Below are 21,663 nucleotides of genomic sequence, written 5' to 3'. Positions count from 1 at the left end.
CGGCGTAGCGAACCGGCCGAGGGTGGCACCGATTACCTGAGTCTGATTTGCGATCTGCTGATTGGACGAAAAACAGTTCCTTTAAACAGTTCCCGTGCGGTTATTATAAACATTTCGAAAAAATTTTATTAGAAAGATCGCTTCAGAATAATGTATCCTACAACCGTATAATGCTCTGATGCGGAAGATACGGGACACGCTGTATAAAAATAAAAGGATTGGTAACATATTCAGGTCTTAAAATTGTTTAATTTTTGCAATAACTAATATTAAAATTCAAAATTCCCTATATAAAAGGTGACGTTATGAAGTTTTCGCTTAAGATCAAGATCAAGATCAAACGTGCAACGTTCTGATCTCTAGCGCATAAGATTCTCGTGGCATCTCGCTCATACACTTTTTATAGATTTTTATTTCAACCAACCGCGTGTGAAACGACGGTGACGTCTCCAAAGTTTTTCAAATTTTAATTATTTTTTTGGAAAAACTAAAGCCCAGTTTGAAAAATAAAAAATTGTAGTAGTCTTCAATTTTGCTAAACTATCGAATAAGCCAATAAAAAAAAAATTGTAACGGCTCTATTATAAGTTAGAAGTTCGTAATGCTTATCATTATTATTCCTAGTGAAAAGGGGGTCTTTTTGTTATTGTATTCTATAAAACATATTATCAATGATATAATTGGGAAAACCATTATTGTATCCCAAAGTATAAATGTAATTTATTCATTTTATTTTATTATCTTCAGGGATATAGGTATAAAATCTGAAATTAGCTAGTTTATGAGATTTCCGGTGCTAAATGGTTGAAGGTTTTCTGTAAATATCATATTCTATAAGATTGTTATTTGAACTAAAATTAGAACTAAAACTAGAACTAACACTAGAAACTTTCGGGTTTTGCCGTGCGTCTTTTAAGAAAAGGTTTGACGTTTCGTATGCCATGTTGCAACCTTCTTCAGAAACTGGTTCGAAGTGTCGCAAAGGCAAAACCCGAAAGTTTCTAGTATTAGTTCTAGTTTTAGTTCTAATTTAAGTTCAATTAACACCGGCCGTGAAAGCCTTCGTACTTATAAGATTGTTATTATTTCTAACCAAGGAAAGATCCAGAAATTTGAATTGATTTTGTTGTTCTTTTTCGATTGTGAAGTTTAAATTTGTATGTAGTTAAGAATAAAGTTTGCTACAACTTTTATACTACAAATTTTTTTATCAACCGATCCGAATCGCGTGCTCTATACCAACAACAAAATGTAAAATCACGATTTCATCTAATTTTCACCTTTTCACATTTTTCTCGATATTTATGCATCTGAGAGCAAAAGTGTAAAAGAGCAATGTTATTAAGAATAAAGTTTACTACAACTTTCTTTCTAAAACGTTTCGAATCCTGTGCTCTACCAACCACAAGATGTAAAATCATGATTTCATCTAATTTTCACCTATTTCACCTAACACGATTTCATCATTTAGATGAAACTTCACCTTTTCTAACATTTCTCGATAATAATGCATCTGAGGGCAAAAGTGTAAAAGAACAATATTGTTAAGAATGTTTGCTACAACTTTTTTTTATTAACAGCGTCAACCAGTTCAACATTCAATGTTACTTCAGGGCTTTGATAACAATTGAAATCAATTATACAATAATAGCGGAAGAACTAAAAATGTCATCCTGAATCTATTCGCTATCTACTAAGTCTTCTTCTATGAATATGTCTTGTGGAAGTCTCCGTTTTAATCGACTATGGATTCCAATATTTCCCAATTGGTGTTTTGTGTACTTGGACACTTTTGACTTATGTCTTGTAAGCATTTTTTGGTTGTTTTAGTAATGTGTTCTGTTATCGTCTTGACTCCTCGTACTTCATGTATCTGCGAGTTTCTGACAAACCATGCGGCATATACAGACATTTTTAAAATTTTATTTTGTAGCACTTGAATTTTTTAAATATTATATTTAGCTGTTGAGCTCCAAACTGGACATGCATAGGTTATTACTGGTCTTATTCATGATTTGTATAGTAGCATTGCACATTCGATCTTCAGTTTCGATTTTCTGTTGATGATGAGATAAGGATCTTTCAGTCTTGCATATGCTTTGTTTAATATTTTATTAATATGGTACTATCATGTAAATGTTTGGTCCAAATATACTCCCAGATATTTGATAGCGCTATCTTTCGGATTCCAGTTTAAAGGGTGATCTTCGATCATTATTGTTGTAAGATTTTTACTTGATTAAGAGTAAATATTTTGGCCTCACATTTACTTGGATTTAAGTGAAAGCACCAAGTCAATAACCATTTATGTATCTCATTAACCGAGTTTTGAAGATCTTGAATGGATTTTTCCAGATTATCGTTTTGGGTGATTATAACCATGTCATCTGCGAATAAGGCTTTTCGGTCTTTTTGATTAATCGGAATGTCATGTAAACAGACATTAAATAGTAGTGCTGAGAGGATGCTGCCTTGAAGAACTCCAGCCTTGATGGGTTTTGATTCGGATTTATAAGCATTAACTCTGACGTAAAATGATCTATCATCCAGAAATGAGAAAATTAGGGGTTTGAGGTATTCAGGAATATTAGTTTTATGGATCTTATACAGGGTGATTCTCAACCTATACGCATAAACTTGGGGAATTATTCCTCCTGACAAATAATATAATGAGTAATAGGTGAAAAAAATTGTAGCAAAAGTTTTTTAGTTTCCTAGATATCCATGAAATTTACTTTCAAATCAAGAATACATATAAGATTTTAAAATGACATCAAAGTTGTTTCCAATATTTTCTGTACACAATTGGGGTCGCTAAATCCACGATGTCCCACTAGCGCGGCCTAAATCGGGTGTTGGCGGAATCCTTGCTTAGTATTAACTTCCTCAGTATTCACTTTCTCAGCTGCAATGTTAAATGCCTGTGTTAATCGCTGTATGCCATCCTCAGTATCAGCCAAGAGGACGACATCGTCTGCATAGCACTCAATCTTGATTTTGTAATCGTTCATAGTCTAACCATAGTTTACATTACATACTTTGTAATGTTTCTAATTCTTTTATCCTTACTTTGTCGAACGTTTTGGTTAGATCAACGAAACAGAGGAACGCTGCCTGACGTTTTTTCGCCGGAGTTCTACCTGATTCTTTGATACATTTTCGTCAACATTGTGTGATCCGTACATGTCATTCTTCATCTCGTTACTAAATTTTACCATGCATCATTTGTGCAGGCAACTCTTACAAGCAGATAGACATAAGCAAACGACACACTCAAATGTATGTAAACAGTTTTTTGCAGAAGATCAAATAAGTATGGTGATATCAGTTCTAAACAGATGAGATAGTTTGGTGTTGCTGTGTAAGATGATTTCTGGAAGCAAAGACTGTACGCTTTAAAGATGATATGATAGCAAGGCCTAAACCAGGGTGTTGGTGGATTGTCGGCAGCAGTTTGTATCTGATTTCACAATCCTTGCTCAGTATTAACTTCGAGAGACTGAGATTGAGGTCGGGTGATCGAGATGGCCTATGAGCTACCTCAACCTGTCCATCTTCCGGGAAGTACCTTATCTAGATGTCGTCGGATATAACTATAAAACTAAAAATATTTTACTACAATTTTTTTCACCTATTACCCATTATTTGTCTCAAGGAATAAACCCCCAAGTTTATGCGTATAGGTTGAGAATCACCCGTATTTTAAACCATATAGCCATACTGAATCAAAGACTTTCGTTATGTCTAGAAAAGCAGCTATTGTATACTGTTTATGATGTTACGATGTAAAATCACGATTTCATCTAATTTTTACCTGTTCTAACTTTTCTTGGTAATTATGCATCTGATTGTGAGAGTAAAAATGTAAAAGAGCAGTATTGTTAAGGATAAACTTTGTTAAAACTTTGATACTAAAACCTTTATTTATAGATATATATTTATAAACAAGGTTAAATCTTTTTTTATAGAACGTTCCAAATCTCGTACTGTATCAACAACAAGTTGTAAAATCACGATTTCATCTAATTTTCACCTTTTTGACGTTTTCTGAATATTTATGCAATTGAGAGCAAAAATGTAAAAGAGCAATGTTGTTAAGAATAATGTTTAATATACTAAAACTTTTTTTCTAAAATGTCAGAATCCCGTGTAGATTAACTAAATTATTTTTTTCTTATTGTGGGCCATTATTTTCGTGTTCTTTCCCAATATTTTGGCATTTTATCGAAATTCGAAAGTGATTTCAAATCGAATTTCCAGTTTCATATTGGCCACGGATTAAGCTTTCGAATGAGATATTGTTTATCGAAATCTTTTTGAGGTTCTTTTGTTATAATCAAAAGACTGTACTAATTAGGGGTTAACATCGCATAATTGATATCACGTTATACTTTAAAATGATATATTACGATTACTTTATATTACTTAGTTGATTTTCAACAACTACGAAATGCTGTAAATCTTAATAAACGCTTGAAACACCCCTTTGGGATATTTGTGGCAACTATCACGTTTTTAATTATAATGGTCACTATTTATTCAGGACGATTTCCTAAGGCTATACATTTCTATTTGCAGGTATAGACAACGGCGTGGATTGGGAAAGGGGACACAAATCGAATTGGGATTCTAATTGAAACGTGGCCGTGTTTGGCCACACAGTATTCTGTGCACAACGTTCGATAATTTCGTTTCTAGGAATATCCGCTTGCTTCCTACAACTGATTTTATTTGAATAAAATACGCGTACTTTCGAAATTAAAAAGCTATGTCAACTGAAATAATCGATTATACTACAAATATGGGTTACACGAAAAATCATTCTAGGAAAATGAAAATTATTAAATGTTTTTGTTTTAGATACGAAATAAAAAATAATAACGGAAGACCAGGTTGTTAATATCGATAACATATTAAAAATAGTTATTTTTAGAGGTGGCTGTGGTTGATTGCATTCAACAGATTTTTGTTAATATATAAAGTTTTAATTAAAAAATGCTCAAAGACTTTTAAAGCGGACGATGAACACGATATCATCACATCGACTTTTTAATCTGTGTGTATTATTTTGTGGTATTAAATATAACTGGATAGGAATTTTAGAATATATACTAGAATATATATTCGAATTTTGTATTGCAGATGTTGAAATTTTTTGGTCGATATTATAAATGAAGTTACTTTTTTTTTATCAAAATAAAACCACAATGTTGACAGGGTATACCGACCCTGTGACCTCAGGCACTACGTCAGTTAGTGGATCATAATGTGTATGTAAATATATTTTTTATCCACATTTAGTTAATATGATTTCTTTCTCTAAATTCCTGTAAATCTATTTCTTTTTTTAAAATGTTAACTGAATACGTTTATACATGCAATTTCGTTAATTACAAACATCATTCCGCTCAATATTTGTACACAAATGTACATTTTGGTGCGTAGCCTTAATCCGAACGGAGAAATTAAATTTTGGACCGCTAGCGTCAGTTGAAGCTGCATGGAGCAATTTTCCAAGGGAACGCCCTTCCCGCAACGTGCCCTAGCTAATTCAAACACAAAGCCCGAATTAGTTTATGTGGATGGAACGAAAACAGCGGCGCAAGAATTTCCATCACGCGCTCAGATAGCGTTTTAACACAATAAGGGGTGAAACTTTTTAGCCGCTCGAGATGGACCCGCAATTGAAGGAAATGAGGAAACCGGGGTGTGGCACCGTCTTCATGTCGTTCTTTCGAGTTTTGTAAAAGGAAACAAAACGAATCGGATATAGCTTTTCGCGGGTATTCGACTTCAATATCCAATATCGCAAATAAAATCTGTGATCAACTCGGAGCCGTCTGCTAAATCGAGAAAGAACCGATTAACTTGTGCGGCGGAAACGTTGCTCCTATTGTTATTAGAGGCAGGAGATCGTCTCCTCACATTGTGCCTAGAACTAGTTTACTCCAGCCCATCAGGAAAGAATCTACGGAAGTATGAAATACCATTTTCCCTGAAAATATCCAGTACGTGCTCGAAACTAACCGATTCCCTCGGTATTCGAAATGACGCAATCGCGCCAACAATAACTGCGAAGGAAATATGTTTACTCCCGGATGGCTTTCGTTGTAGAATCTTGCTATTCGTATATATCGTACTATCATAATGTTTACAACTCATATTCTTCCTTAAAAACAAAATTTTCTTTACGATATTGGAATAAAAATTATTATTTTATTTTGCAGATCAGTCCGGATAATAACACCACCACAAGCGTGCTGACCTACACTCCTACAGTTGACGATGGCGGAAAATATCTTTCATGCAGAGGACAAGTTGAATCTATTCCTGACAGTGGAAAAGAAGATGGATGGAAATTAGACATACACCGTAAGTAATAAAAAAAGTGAAAAATCATTATAACACTAGCACTAGAACTAACACTAGACCTAGAACTAGAAATATACAGATTTATCCGAGCGTCTCTCAAGACGGTTAAACCCGAATGTTTCTAGTTCTAGGTTTAGTGTTAGTTTTACTTTTAGTTCAATATAAATATACAATAAACTGGCGTTGAATAACAACTAAAAGTAGAACTAACACTATCACTAAAACTAACACTAGACTTACAACTAGAAATATTCGGGTTTATAGGTTTAGTGTTAGTTTTACTTTTAGTTCAATAAAGTGGCGCTGAATAACAACTAGAACTAACACATAGAACTAGAAACAGTCGGGTTATGAATATTTGTACATTAAATAATGTTCTGGTTCATTGACCAACGTAAAGTTTGTTGTATCTATGAACACCTGTAATTGATTTTCATAAACAAACTTAATTGAACCAATACATTTCCACTATGTACAGGTTTGTTGTGCTACCAAAACTTTTACATGTTATCAATTAACGATATTCATGAATGCAACGAACTTTATTCATAAAATATATGATACCTAATTATACTTATATAATAATATAAGTGGGATAATAATCGAATTACGGGTTGTTTTTTTTAACAATTTTTAATGTACGTCAACACACAACAAGTTCAACAAAATATAGTAAATTTTTTCTTTTGGCAGAATAATTCTACAATACGTTTTTTTAACAATCTAACAAAAATTGTTTTTTTTTAGTATCTCCTTTTCTTTAACTAGCCTACTCCTATTGACGGGCATCCTACTACTCGGCCCTCCTGTATCGGATGAATCGCTGTTCAAAACATCAAATCCATGAACCTGCTTCCAGGGTTTTATAGAATCCGCAGTAGTTGATGTCTTTGCCTGTCCTTTTTCAAATCCTACTTTCTTAATCATCTCCTTTGTTTTCCGAACTCCAGAATCATCATTTCCGTGTAATCTTCTGATGATCTCTCCTTGTAAAATCTTCGGTATTACTATTAAATTAGATTCGTCTACATTTTTACATAAAATTGCACAGTCAATAACATAATTGTAATAATTACCTTTAGCAGACTGAAGATTGATTTTTAGTTGTCAACCTTCTCTTGTGCCAAACGTATTCGCAATATTAATCCGTCTTCTAGAATCATGAAAAATCATTAGAACCAGGTCGGTGTATTACAGAGTAGTCAAAATCTTCTAGACTCAGCACCCATCGAGCAATTCTTGTACTCAATTCCTTCTTTCTCATAGTTAGTTTTTTGAAAGCTGCACAATCGGTTATGATCTTGAATGAATTCCCTTGCAAATAAACTCTAAACTTTTCCAGACCATCGATAATAGCGAGAACTTCTAATCCGAGATAGCGAGAACTTCCGCGACAGATGTTCTACGAATGTAGCTTGAATTTTTGATCATCTGAACGTATTTGCATGAGTATGGCAGCAATTCCATACTTACTGCCGTCAGTGTGGACTTGAGTTTCAGCATTTAGTTGAAAAATCTTTAACACCGTTGCATTCGTTAATGACAATTTTAGCTTTTGAAATGCCTTACGTTCTGCTTTGCCCACTTCAAATGGTAAATCTTTCATAAGTAGTCTGTGCAGCGGCTTTGCTATGATGGAATCACAAACATTCTAAAATATCCCTATAAAACGAGGAATGATTGTAATTGTTTAACATTGTCAGGTTCAAGGAAATTAATTGCAGCTTTCAACTTATTCGGTGTAGGCGTGAATCCTCCATTTTCTATTTCGTGACCAAGGTATTCAATCTTCTTTTGTAGGAAGTGGCATTTCTCCCAGTTGATTTCCAATCCATATTCTAAGGATATAGTCAACACTTGCTTTAGCTTCTTTATTCCATCATCGTCTCTTCAGAAGGTATTACTAAGCCGTCTAGATAGGTTATTACTGTTCCATTGTGTATGTGAGTTTGAAAAACGCTATTGACAAATCTTTGGAAAATTGATGGGGAATTGCAGAAACCAAACAGGGTACACAAATTCCAATTGCCCGTTATGCGTTACAAACGACATGTACTTTCTACTGGATCCTGCCACTGGAACGTGGAAAAATCTGTCTTTTAAGTCCAGTACGCTGAATACTTTTGCATTTTTCAACTGGTAAAAAATTGCTGAGAATTGCTTTTCCTAATGATTCCTTTGTCTAGCCACTCCACACGTGTTTCTCAACTTCATTCTTCTCCCACGGTGACATTCTCTTCGGGGTATGGTGAATTGGAGTTTCATCTTTCGTTCTATTTTTTCTGTTTCTACACCAGTCGTTTTCACCGCGCTCGGCTTATACTCTTCGACCATTTTTTGAATAATCTGCCTTAATTGAAAATTTTGACGTTTGGGTTACACAAATACTTTTTTTGTACAATACTTATCCTTCCAAACAAAGTCTTCTTCCATACACTTTCAAATCTTTACTGCTTCTGGGGTAACCGTGAGCTTAGCTTGCTTCAATAAGACTTCTCTAAATAAACAACTTACGGGCATAGCTTCTTTGTTTACCACGTGTATTTTTGTGTTGAAGAACTCAACACCAACCTCAATGTGGGACTCGAATGAACTTAATCTCACCACTTCTCCTTGGCTTAATTCTTTTAATTTTATCGTCTGCATGGTGATCTTTGGTACACCAATTGTAAAATATTCATCACTTCTGATAAGGTTAATCATGCTACCTATGTCTATTAAAGCTGCTGTACAAGTTCCAACTATGCTGATTTTCTTAAACATCTTATTACGATGATTGTGGTGAGATACTTGCTGCTTTTACAGCGACGTGTCCTAAGTCATTACATGCAAAACATTTCATGCCTGTTGGTTTATCCTTGCATTTCTGCGATTTGTGTCCTTTTTCACCGAAGTTGAAGCAGTGTAGCGGTTTATTCAACTTTATCTTTTCATCTGGCTTCATGTCCTTATCACTTGTGTTCTTAAGAGAACACAATATAAACACATATTTTATGATGGAAGTTTCTCCAGAAGGTGATTGTTTAAGATGTGGACTTTTGGATAGAAATTGTCACTTTTCAGTTTATAAAAATATGTTGCCACAAATTTGTATTGGCTGTTTAGAATTTTGTAAATCCTTCAAATAATCTTCTAAGTGTTGGGCACATTGGCCAATACACACGAACAATTCTTGTGAATATTTAATAGTAAACTTTGTCGTGTCTTTCTTTCCCTGTATAACCTGCACCAGTTTTTGGGTGCGCCCCAGTAACTTAACTGCCGAGACGTTATTATTTGTTTTAGTACTAAAATCAATTTTTTGTGTCTTACTTTCATTCAACTTAAGTTTCTTCGTTTTAAACTGATGCAACCTTTTGACTGAGACCTTCATTTGCGTGTAGCTCTTCAACTGTATTAGATATTTTTATCAATGTTGTGTCATCTGCATACATTATCGTCTTACACATGTTCAGAGTTTCCTGAAGATCGTTCACATATAAAAGGAATAAAATTGGCTAGTAGATTAAGTTTATCTTTTCTTAACCAATGTTCACTTACACATAAAATTTTTCATTTTCATGTTGTAATACAATTTCTAAGCTATCTATCTTTTTCTCAATACCTTGGATGTTTATACATAAAACATTGTGATGTTTTATGTCTCTTGAGTTGATTTCTGAATTTTTCAGAAAAAATGACTTATTAATCATTGCATTATATATATATATATATATATATAGGCAACATAATATAGGCAACATGATTTTTGTAATAAACCTCACTCAATCCAAACTTATAAGAAATTTAGTACACTTGATTTAAAAAAATTCATATCTTTGGTAATAATTGCAATAAAAGCGTGATCTTAGGCTCCAATTAACAATCATTATTCAACGAATATCTATGACCAATTTCATTTATTTAACATTTGTAATATAGCAATTATGTTTTTTTTATATAAATACAACCCAACCCAATTAACACTGTATCTTCAAATTTGGCATTTTTTTAATTAATAACTTTGCTATTAATTGAGTTGAAGAGATCAGACTACACTTAAATTAAAGATCAATCTTTATATAATATTCATATCAAATTTCATTTCTACAATATTTATAATATAGGCAAAGTGATTTTTTTAATAAATTCCACTCAAGCCAAACTTTTAAGAAATTTAGTACACTTGATTTTAAAAAATTCATATCTTTGTTGCTAATTGCAATAAAAGCGTGATCTTATGCTCTAATTAACAATCATTATTCAACGAATATCTATGACCAATTTCATTTTTTTTTAACATTTGTAATATAGCAATTATGAATATTTATATAAATACAACCCAACCTAATTAAAACTCTATCTTCAAATTTGACAATTTCTTTTAATTCATAACTTTGCTATTAATTAAGTTGAAGAGATCAGACTACACTTAAATTAAAACTCAATCCTTATATAATATTCATATCAAATTTCATTTCTACAATGTTTATAATACAGGCAACATGATTTTTTTAATAAACTCCACTCAATTCAAATTTATTAGAAATTTAGCACACTTCTTTTTAAAAAATTCATATCTTTGGTGTTAATTGCAATAAAAGCACCATCTTAGGCAAAAATTAACAAACATTCTTCAACAAATGTACAAGACCAATTTCGTTTTTTAAACATTTGAATTTTTATATAAATACATAACAGATATTTTTTAAATTCATAATGACTTTGCTATTAATTGAGTTGAAGCGATCAGATTACACTTAAATTAAAGCTCAATCTTTATAGTATATTTATGACCAAACTCGTTATATTAATATTTGTAAGATAACAAATATCAATATTTATACAAAAGCAACCCAACCTAACTAAAATGATATCTTTAATTTTGACTAATTTAAAAAAAATTATAACATTGTTATTAATTGAGTTGAAGCGATCAGACTACATTTAAATTAAAGACCAATCATTATAGAGTAGTATAAATCATTGAACTTTTAGGTTTTCTTGATTAACCAAATGAAATGGAACGCCCACCTTAAAGGAGCTGTATATGTCGGGTCTCTTCGACTTCATTAAGTCACATTTGACGTCGTTAAATGCTTTCTCATTTAGGTATCGAGTAATATCATCTACCGAAGTGTCCTTATTTAATTTTGAAATATATAAATAAGAGTACTTGATTATAGCTTTCAAATTTGATGTTTCAGCAGAACCATGTATAAGTAAGTGTGTTTTTACTCGTAAAGAGCTCACAAAGATGCTGTATCACTACCTGCAGTTATAATAATAAATTCAATTAATTTGTGAAGAAGTGAAGAGTGCACGAATAAAGTAACTATGTGCCTAACACCCACCTTCACCAACATCGACATTTACTCGTACTCTATCAATAACGTTGCGTATGACTTTTTCTTTTACGTAACTTTTATCGCTCAGAAAGGCAATAATTATGTCCTGAAAAATAGGATACATTATTTCTTCTAATCGGTTAACTTTAGAGGTTTCAAATTTTAATTTAAAGTTTAAAACTTGCAAAAAGAAAGCCCATTTTACTTACCAAAATAATAAAACAACGAACAGGTTCAAACCCGTCAAAAATACTATAAGATGTAGTAGGTGATTTAATTAAATAATTTGATACATTAATATTACGAATTTTTGTAACGAATATATTCCTTCTTATAATGAATAAATACATCGATTCAATAAAACAATTATTTAAGGCAATGCATTTTGAACATCAGCTTAACCCTGCAGTTGACTGAAACTAGCTAACTAACCACTATCACTGAAACTAATACTAGACTTAGAACTAGAAACATTCCGCTATTTCTTAAGACGACTAATCCCAAATGTTTCTAGTTCTTGGTCTAGTGTTACTCTAGTTTTACTTGATATTCAGTGTGAGGTTGTTGTATATTTTTTATTGAATTAAAAGTAGAACAAACACTAGTTATTACACTTTGTTGTTTTTTGTAATGATGCAAATAGGTTGAAACAATTTGCATAGAATTACGTCATAAGTCGGAATTCTATCTCCGGATTTCTCATAATCTCATATAATCCAAGCCTGTGGTTCGAGAAGCGGAACAAACTCCCCGTGAAATAGCCTTTTGTAATAAGGCAGCACGGTCGGGTGGTAGATCTCATAGCTGTGACGCTGGTCTACACCTATATACAATAACTAACCGCAAATATAGTTTAGCGCTAGATCGTTAGTTTCCAGTTGCGACCGTGTGGTTAGATACGGCTTAATTTACACAGGACGTTCGTATCAGCTTCAGATGAAGCGGTCAGCGCGCTCTGTGACACGGAAATAATTACGGATCCTTGGGGAGCAGAGTTTAATATTCTCAGCACCACCTACAGTCCGCACTCGACGCGTTATATGTGACGTCTTTCTTAATTGAAACCTATTGCTAATATGAGCAAAATTAGCACTTGCACACGAGTTGAATGTTAATTTCTCGGTAGTAATTTAATTAACTCTGGCGTTGGACGAGGGAGTTAAAAATTGAACAGCAAAGGGAGAAAGACAAATGAAATTCGCGAATATGTATGTTCTGAAATCTCGTTTTGCTCTTTAAAGCTTTCAATTTAATTTCCCTTTTCGTTTAGTTTCTACATTTCAAGTGTTCCAATAAAAAAAAATAAAAATGTGAATTTCTATACACATAAAACCCTGCTTGTACTTCCTAGTATATAGATTCATGAAACAAGCGCCACACTGGTTTATAATTAAATTAGCCGGTCGGATCAACAAGCTTTCAAGATTTGCATTCGAGAGAGCCCCGGATTTCAGTAGGTGAATATCATTTGCAAAAACAGCTGCTCCGCCGTAATCCTATTATTGATTATGTCCCAGGAGACACTTCGCGATCTCCGCCTAAATCTTTTCCTCTACAATGTCGCGTCTGTTTTTGTTTAGCCTGGATAGTAGATCGAAAAATTTACATAAACAAAATAGAGTGTTAGATGGAAGGGCTTGCCACGGTGGAAACGGCAGCGTTGACGACATCGTTCTCGCCATGTTTACAGCCAATTTAACGGCGGAAATATCCAGAAATCCTGAATAAACAAGGGGCGCCAACGTATTAGATTACTCGTAAATAACGTGCGGCAACGCATTCTTCGCTTCAATAGAAATTGGGGCAAGATGCTTTGTCAACGACAGCTTAATATTTTTCTGACGTAAACATATTTTCCTAAGAAAAAAAATAATAACATAAGAGAAAGTATACAACCTTTAACAAATAATTATCACATCATATCATCGCCTTTTATATCAGTGTTGATGATGATTCCTGTACAACTAGAACCTGCAGATAATAATTATTCCTGAGTTAAATATATTCCTAAATTATTGGAAGGAATTTATATCTAATTGCCCCCAGCAACCAAGCCATGATTCCATAACTTTCATTCACATTTATTGTATGCGTCAAAGAAACCAATGAGAATGTATTGCTTTCACGCTGATTTTAATGGAGTAAATAAATGTTCATTAGTACTTTGGGTTATGCTGTACGCTTAGTTGCTGGTTGATGATTTAAATATCTGTTGATCTAAATCGAGCAATTTTTAGCAGGAGTTAAAAGGTTCCATAGAGCTGTTTTTTTATTTGGCTTTATTCTGTTCCCTTCAGCTTACGAGACCAACATAGTAAAGCTATATGTTGTTACTCTATTTCATGTCTGGTGCATTCAGATTGCTTTATTACTTCTACAAATTCATCTACTTGTTTGGTAATGATGTTCCAAACGTCTTCCACAAACCTGCCTGTATGGTTTTGGAAGCATGTTCATGTTCGACGTAATGCTGAATTTGGCAGGGGCAGCACATGCTAAGGTTTGCTTTGTCGGTAATTGTGTCTTTCGTGTTAATACCAGTATCTCGTATGATCATGTTGGAGTATATGTATAATAATACATCACCCTTTAATTCGTACTGCATGTATGTGTATGTATGGGTGAGATATTTCTTCGTAAAAATGTGTTGTAGGGGTGTGAACTCCGTTTTACATTCTAGAATTGGTGAGTAGTCCACCATTTCATTCCAGAGAATGGTATTTTTGCTATCTCTCTCGCCCATTAGAATGCTTGCTGCCCGCAGTCGAATCATGGTCACCAGTGCCACCACTTGAATGAACAAATGAGTGGGGGTAGTCAGCAGCGCACCTGTAACATATAAACACGCAACTCTCTGTACTTTATTAAGTGCAGCAGTGGATGTAGACCGTAAGGTCTTTGACCACCATACTTCTGCACCATATGTAAGCATAGGTCGGATTACAGCCGTATAAATCCAGAGAGCATTTTTGGGTAACAAGCCCCATGTCTTACCTATAGCCCTCCGACATTAACCGAATGCAACGTACGCTTTTTTTACTCTATTATCTAGGTGGGCTCTCCATGTCATTTTATTGTCAAGTATGATGCCCCCAAGTATGAGATATTTGACTTCTTTTGACAACGCCAATGGAGTATTGGCAAGGGATGGCATTCTGGGCTTGCCAAACTTCTCCATCCGTGTGAAAAGAATCAACTCTGTCTTCTTAGGATTCACAGAGAGTCTTTGTTCGTCATACCAAGTCTCTATCAATTTGAGAGCTACTTGCATCCTATCAAAAAGCACGTTTAGTTCATCTGCGTAACCAACTGTAGTAAAGTTGGCTTCAGTGAGGCGTTTCAAGAGGCTTTCCAAGGTGAGGTTCCACAAAAGTGGAGATAGTACACCACCTTGTGGACAGCCTCGAGTAACTCCTCCTTGGAGACTGACATCACCAGCCCTAAGCTTAACTATCCTATGTTTAAGAGTGTTCTCAATCCAACCACAAAGAGTCGGTGGAACATTATGCTCTAACAAGGCATCGTTAATACCAGGGAAAGTTATTTTATCGAAAGCTCTCTCTATATCTATGAAAACACCCAGGGCGGACTCATTTAGGTTCAGTGTTCCACCAACAAAGCTGGTCACTGAGTGAAGAGCCGTTAGTGTGGACTTGCCCTGAGTGTAAGAGTGTTGATTAGGATTTACTGGTTTAGTAGGAAGACAGAAATCTCTAATGTAGCAATCACACAGTCTTTCCAGAGTTTTCAAAAGAAAGGACGAGAGACTGATTGGTCTAAACGATTTTGGTGTGAAATAATCAAGCTTACAAGGTTTTGGTATGAAGTTCACTGAGACCTCACGCCATCGACTGGGTATATAGCGCAGCGCCAGGCATTGTAAAAGGGCAGATATAATACCGTCTGGTAATGGTGTTTTGAACGGTGGAAAACTGTTGATGGCCACCGATTTTTTCCTCCCTGTAGATCTTCGGCTGAAATCCAATCATCTGCAGTAAATTCATGGTTGGTGTCCTGTTGTAAGCACACGGAATTTCCGGAAACTGAAAAATGCACCTCCATTAATAGATGAAGACTCTCCAAAAGGTTGTCGGTATAAGAACTGTCAGCCTTTTTTAGTAAGCCAATTCGTCGTTCAGGGTCTGAAGCCAGAACCCGATTTAGCCGAGAAACTTCACTGTAGTAGGAACCTTTCTCACAAAATTTCCTCCACGTTTGTCGTTTTCTATGATAAACGCTTTTTTTGAACTCCGCTAATTTTCCTTTATAAAGTTTCCAGTCGGAGTCCAATTTTGAGTTTTTAGCTCTATTAAAGGTTGTTCTTGCCTCCTTTTTGAGTGTGCCGCTCAGGACACCACTAAATGGTAGCACGCCCAGAGACGGCCTCTGATCGGAGGGGACAGGCCTTTTTATAAGCTTTAATTAAGGAATCACTAATAGTATTTAAGTACTCCTCAGGTTCAAAGCTTTCAGTTGGCTTACGCAACCCAATATCGCTCAACCACCCAGTTAGCAAAGATCTGAACGCGTCCATAACCGTCCTTTTGGGGTTACGCTTTAGGTTCTTTCCTATCTTTATGGTACCAAGATCGAAAGTGATCGAGGACCAGATACCGGCTCAGAGCCTCGATTAAGTATATCTAAATTACTGCTAAAAATAAATTCAAGAAGGTACTTTACCTTTTCCATTATCATCAGCACTGCCCCAGGCAGTTGAATGTGCATTATAGTTACATCCGATGACAAGATTTCATGTACCTTTCCTTGCGTCCTCGGTCAGCCTTTCCAATCCTTGAGATGGAGACTGGTTTTCGTACTGCATTTTCCACCCTCAATATTTGTGCTGCTAGCAAAATTACTTGTGTAGGCATATTGGCATTCATCATAAACTTCCTGGAGATGCTGTCATAGGCGCTTTCAAAATCAATAAACATGGTGGGTTTCTCTGCCTACAGAATCCGCATTAATAATTACTTATAATTTGATGTGATTGTTCTGTAGTTGAAACACTGGAGTTGATTGCCTTTCTTGTGTAATGAGACTATTATACCAATGTTCCATTCTTTAGGTATTCGCTTAGATATCCATACGCGTACCATTACATGAGGCTCAGCTTGTCACCTACTTCTTTTATTAGATTCGCGGCAATTTTATCTGTTCTCTTAAGTTCTCTTTGTCTATTCTTATTTCGATTCTTATAGAATATCCAACTGTGGCTTTTATTACTCCAATTTCTTCAGTTCACCGTTTATCACCTCTCTCGCTCTTTCTCAGTCTATGAGTACTTCTGCCTCCATGCTCTGTACTGGTTCTACACTGCTGTAGTTCTACAGGCTTAATTATTTCGCTTATTTTTGACCTCTATTATGTCGGATTGGTGTTTTGCCACAAGAATAAAGGAATCTATCATGTTGATTGTATGGCCATGTGGTCATATCCACGTTCCCTTGTGGATGGTTTTGCAAACAAATCATACGTTGCCGTAGGTTGCCATGTTTAATAGTTTAATGCCATTATCGTTGGATTCTTGGTGTAGACTGTATTTACGTATTATGGCTAGGTATTGGTTCTCCCTTCCTATTTTAGTGTTAAGAAGCCTGTGCCCAATTGTTTATATGGGCTACAACTATAAAAGATTGTATGACTTCGTTTCTTCAGCGTTCCAGAGCCCGTCCATCTTTTCTCATTTGTCAGTTCGTCTCATTGGGTTCCTGAGTACGCCCAGGATCTCGCAATCAGTAGATAGAATTGAGGCTTTCTCTCTTTGAACTTTCGTAACCCGTGTTTCTTTAAGGGAATAAGTAGGTTGTTGGCTTTGCGCCCAACTCCCTATTCGTCAGGGGACCATTACTTCCACTCTCGTCTGCCTTGACCCTGCTTCACACTGGGATTGGTTACCACTCTCTTCCGTAGGGTTAGTCAGTGTATGGCGGGTAACCAGCTTGGAGGTGAGTGTCGGGATTTCTGTCCCTAATCATTGGAAGTGATCAGGTACACAAATCCCTGATCATTTTAATTGACTAAAAATTATATATCTCAAATATTTTAAAATATTTTATTTTGTAATTTTCCCGAATTATACAATTTTACAACTAAAAGTAAAATCTCACGTTACTAGGTATCATAAAATTACGAAAGTATTAAAAATAAAAGGTCCGTATAATGCGGTGTTATTATAATTAGCAACGTTACTATTAGTAAATTTTCTGCAGCGCTTCTAATATAGTGTAATGCAAACGTATTTTTTTCATGGGAAAGCATTTTCGTGTTTCGTGGCGAGCGCAAGAAGTACATTATTTTAATGCAGGCAAAAAGCGGCATCCGCATTAATATCATCATTCTGTCCGCTCCTTCCTGCCGTTGTTTTCACATTATCGCGTTGTTTATCAAATTTATCATAAAGATTTTGTTATTAAAAAAAAATCGGATTTTATGATTTACCTTATTACATTTTTGAAATAAATATTTACGATTCCGTTCCTCCTTTGTAATGAATACAATTTTATTTTGTTAGCATAAATTTCTGAAGGGATTCCGAATTAACTAACTCCCGGAGTTTAACGGCTAATTAATATTTAAGGCGTTCGCTGTCCGTCCATTATTTGGGAAGGGCGCGGCTATCAAATAAAAAAGACAAACGGCCCAACAAAGGACCCTTCCCCGATTCTAGAAGCTAATTAAGCTACATGTAATAAACTGGCTTTTTGTTGGCCTTTTTCTTTTTCCAGACGTGCCGTTGGTGTCCCTTGAGCTCGGCAGCAACTTGAACGGGAGCATAATTAAAGAAGGCGTCGACGTTTACTTTGAGTGCAACATCAAATCAAACCCGTGGGTCTACAAAGTCAGCTGGAGGCATAATGTAAGTTGTCTTTGTTATTTTTGAAGTGGGTACTACTCTTAAAGTGAACGCCGCGCTCCCCAAAACTTGAGGCAATCGTTTCTTATTGTTTTTCATTGTTTCTCAGGGTAAAACCTTATACAATAACGCAGCAACCGGAACCATTGTTAGCAACCAAAGCCTGGTACTTCAATCCGTCACTAGAGCAAGAGCAGGCCTCTACACTTGTGTTGGGAGCAATCGAGAAGGAGATGGTGAAAGTAATGCGGTACAACTTGATGTTAAATGTAAGAATAATAGCAACTTTTTAACAATTTTGTGGTTTATGATCAAAAGCAAATAATTTAAATTCAAGTTAATTTATATTTATTAAACGTGTTTACTTTTGTTAGATACCATAAACAAACCCCGAGTATATAATGAAAACTAAATTAACACACGAAATATTACAAAATCTCCCGGCTTCGATGGTTTTGTAAATATTGTTTAACGGTTAAATTTAGAAGAGCACTGAAATGATAAATTTGTCGTTTTTCATAAAATTTTGTTTTATACATTTATTTTATAAGCTCATTTTATTAAAGCTTTGTTCAACATTTTCATATCAAATACTATTTTCAATTGTCCACCATAAATATCATTTATTTGCAACAATATTAATAATTATTTTGTATAGGTTTTTAACAATACAATTCGGATTTTTTTTTATTCTAACAAAGTTATGTAACGAATATCATGTACCTATTATTTCATTTTAACGATATAAACAAAGGAACTAAAGTAGTAATATTACGAAATAAACGGATTTGAATTCAATAATTTATAGCTTTCTAATTAGTGGCTTAGTAGTTTACAGATTTTAATTTTTACAGTCAATGTAAAAAAGAAAGTTTACAGATTTTAATTTTTTCAATTGACTGAATCGTGATTCTCGATTAACCCGTTTATGCCCGAATTAATTTTTTTTAGATTTTTGTGTTTGATAACCACCTTTCCACTCTACATTCTGGAAGCGTAGTATCATAAGTACTGACCATTATCATGCCATCTTGTAACGGCTACTTTATTGGTAACATCTGTATAATAATCAAAGAAACCTCTTTCCTTCTTTTCTACCACTTTTGAAGGCATTATGTGACACTTTTCATTTGATAGTTCCCGTACATCCATATCTTTTTCCTGTAAATGAGTTACTAATTGGTTTTGGTAGGACTTTTATCAGTTCAAGTACAGCAGGCTCTCCTACATCAAATGCTGGTTCCTTTATAGTTAGTTTTCTTACTGTTTTTATGATTGTCACATTTTCTTCTTCGTCCGCTGAAGTACCAGCTCCATTTTCTCTCGTCGGTTTTTTTCCTTGGTATGGTTGCATCAAATATCCAAGAGGTTCGCTTTCGAAAAAATACTTTATCTCTTCATTGGAAACTCGGAAATTAAGTTCACCCTTTTGTGTGCATATAACGTCGTCATTTCTGCCAAAAATGATATAATACTATCATCAAAAAAAAGCTCAAAGCATTCCACGGAATCAGAAGGAATGGGTGCTGATTGCTTCAGTTTCTCAAAGTTCGGAAACCCAGGAATACGATCGGATTTTTGCCTGTTTCTTTTTTTCGGTAACTTCTTTTGTATTTCTGACAAAGTTTCGTTGTCACTATTTGACTCTTCGTCAGTTCCGCTATCACCGATTGTGAAAGTTTTTAATTTTCGCCATAGCTTCCGCTTGAAGCTGTCGACCATCCAGTTATTGATGTCGTTGCAGAAGTCTTCATTGCCGCTATCTTCAGCACTTTCAGCACCATCATCTGAGGGAATGATGAAAACATCAGCGACCCAAAAATCCTCGTCTTCTATTACTTGAATGAGTTCTGCAGTTGTAAAAAGTCTGAAATTAATAAAAATCTCTATGGACCCGTTTAGCCCATAGTTCCAATATTGCAACTTTTGGGAAAAGGTGTTTTTTGTACTTATCGTATTTATTATTATAGATGATATATGGAAATGTGTTGAGAATTGTTAGGGCAATAAACACAACGCAAAATAATAGATAATATTAGTTTAAAATAGAAAATATCACTTATCTGTTACTAGCCATTTTTTATGAAAGAAATTTCTACACATTAAAGGCACAATAATTCGTCAAACAATCACTCTCACTAATCAACATGTTTACTGGAACCGTGTTGCTGCTTGCAAAATCACGTTGTGACTAACAAGAAAGCGTGGAGGGGAGAAAAACGGAGGTGTTCCATTATTGGAACTGTGAGCATAAACGGGTTAATGATTTTCGAGATAGAGAAGGTCACACATATTCTTGAGAATCCTTTACAGATGTAACTAGAATAAATATTCTCGTGTATCTGAAGCTTCTACAGTTAAATCATTGTTGGCATAAATTGAAATAATTAGCTTGTTTCTGTTTTGATTGAGTTCAGATGAGGCAAATTTGACGATGTCTTGATTTTATACAGATTTGATATAATAGAAACGTGGCTAGAAATTAATACAAGAGTGACGCAGACTTTAACTATTTCGATGAAGACTTGATAAAAATTTGATGCATGTATGACTGAATGTTCATTCGAGATTTAATGCAGCCTTCAAAGACAGAATTATGGAAATTTTAGGTTACGAGTCTTGATGCATTCCTAGGTGCAGTATTGATGCAGACCTCATAGAGATAGATGAAATCTTATGATGACTTGACTCTGTACCAACTTGTAGACTTGGCGTGATAAAAACATGGTGAAAACTTGATCCAGAGATGATGTAGACTTTATACAGACTTCTATCGATGCAGGCTTGACATATAGTCTATACAGAGTTGTCTCGATGTTATTACTGAATAAAGCGTAAGTTAGGAGTCTAAAAGAATGTTACTTCAACTGATTTTTGGAGGAGTATTTACATTTCTAAGGATTTCTATTCAGCAAGATGAGTCTCGGATTTAAGACATTGGGTTAATTATTCAAAAGATTTTCTCGATATAGATGATAAATTTGTACCGAGAGTATGTACAATTCTTCCATCTAACTCATTAGGTTACAAAAGAAAATTCTACGCTTCTGTAATTTTACATGCTGTAGATAATTCATAAAATGTATTTTTGAATTACAAGATATGGTT

The 21,663-nt window shown here is 34.6% G+C and overlaps 1 protein-coding gene across 6 annotated transcripts in view; it reads left to right on the top strand.

The window, feature by feature from the left end:
* LOC111424670 (nephrin-like) overlaps positions 1–21,663 on the top strand; it is a 365,438-nt gene that overhangs the window by 316,100 nt on the left and 27,675 nt on the right. For all 6 annotated transcript variants that reach the window (XM_023058294.2, XM_023058296.2, XM_023058293.2 and 3 more), the window contains 3 exons: positions 6,228–6,372; positions 18,428–18,558; positions 18,665–18,824. In XM_023058294.2, coding sequence (XP_022914062.2) covers positions 6,228–6,372; positions 18,428–18,558; positions 18,665–18,824 — 436 coding nt within the window. The remainder of the gene's footprint in view (positions 1–6,227; positions 6,373–18,427; positions 18,559–18,664; positions 18,825–21,663) is intronic.

Source organism: Onthophagus taurus, chromosome 7 (assembly GCF_036711975.1).
Source record: "Onthophagus taurus isolate NC chromosome 7, IU_Otau_3.0, whole genome shotgun sequence".
Taxonomy (NCBI): domain Eukaryota; kingdom Metazoa; phylum Arthropoda; class Insecta; order Coleoptera; family Scarabaeidae; genus Onthophagus; species Onthophagus taurus.
This window is presented reverse-complemented; position numbering and strand designations above follow the sequence as displayed.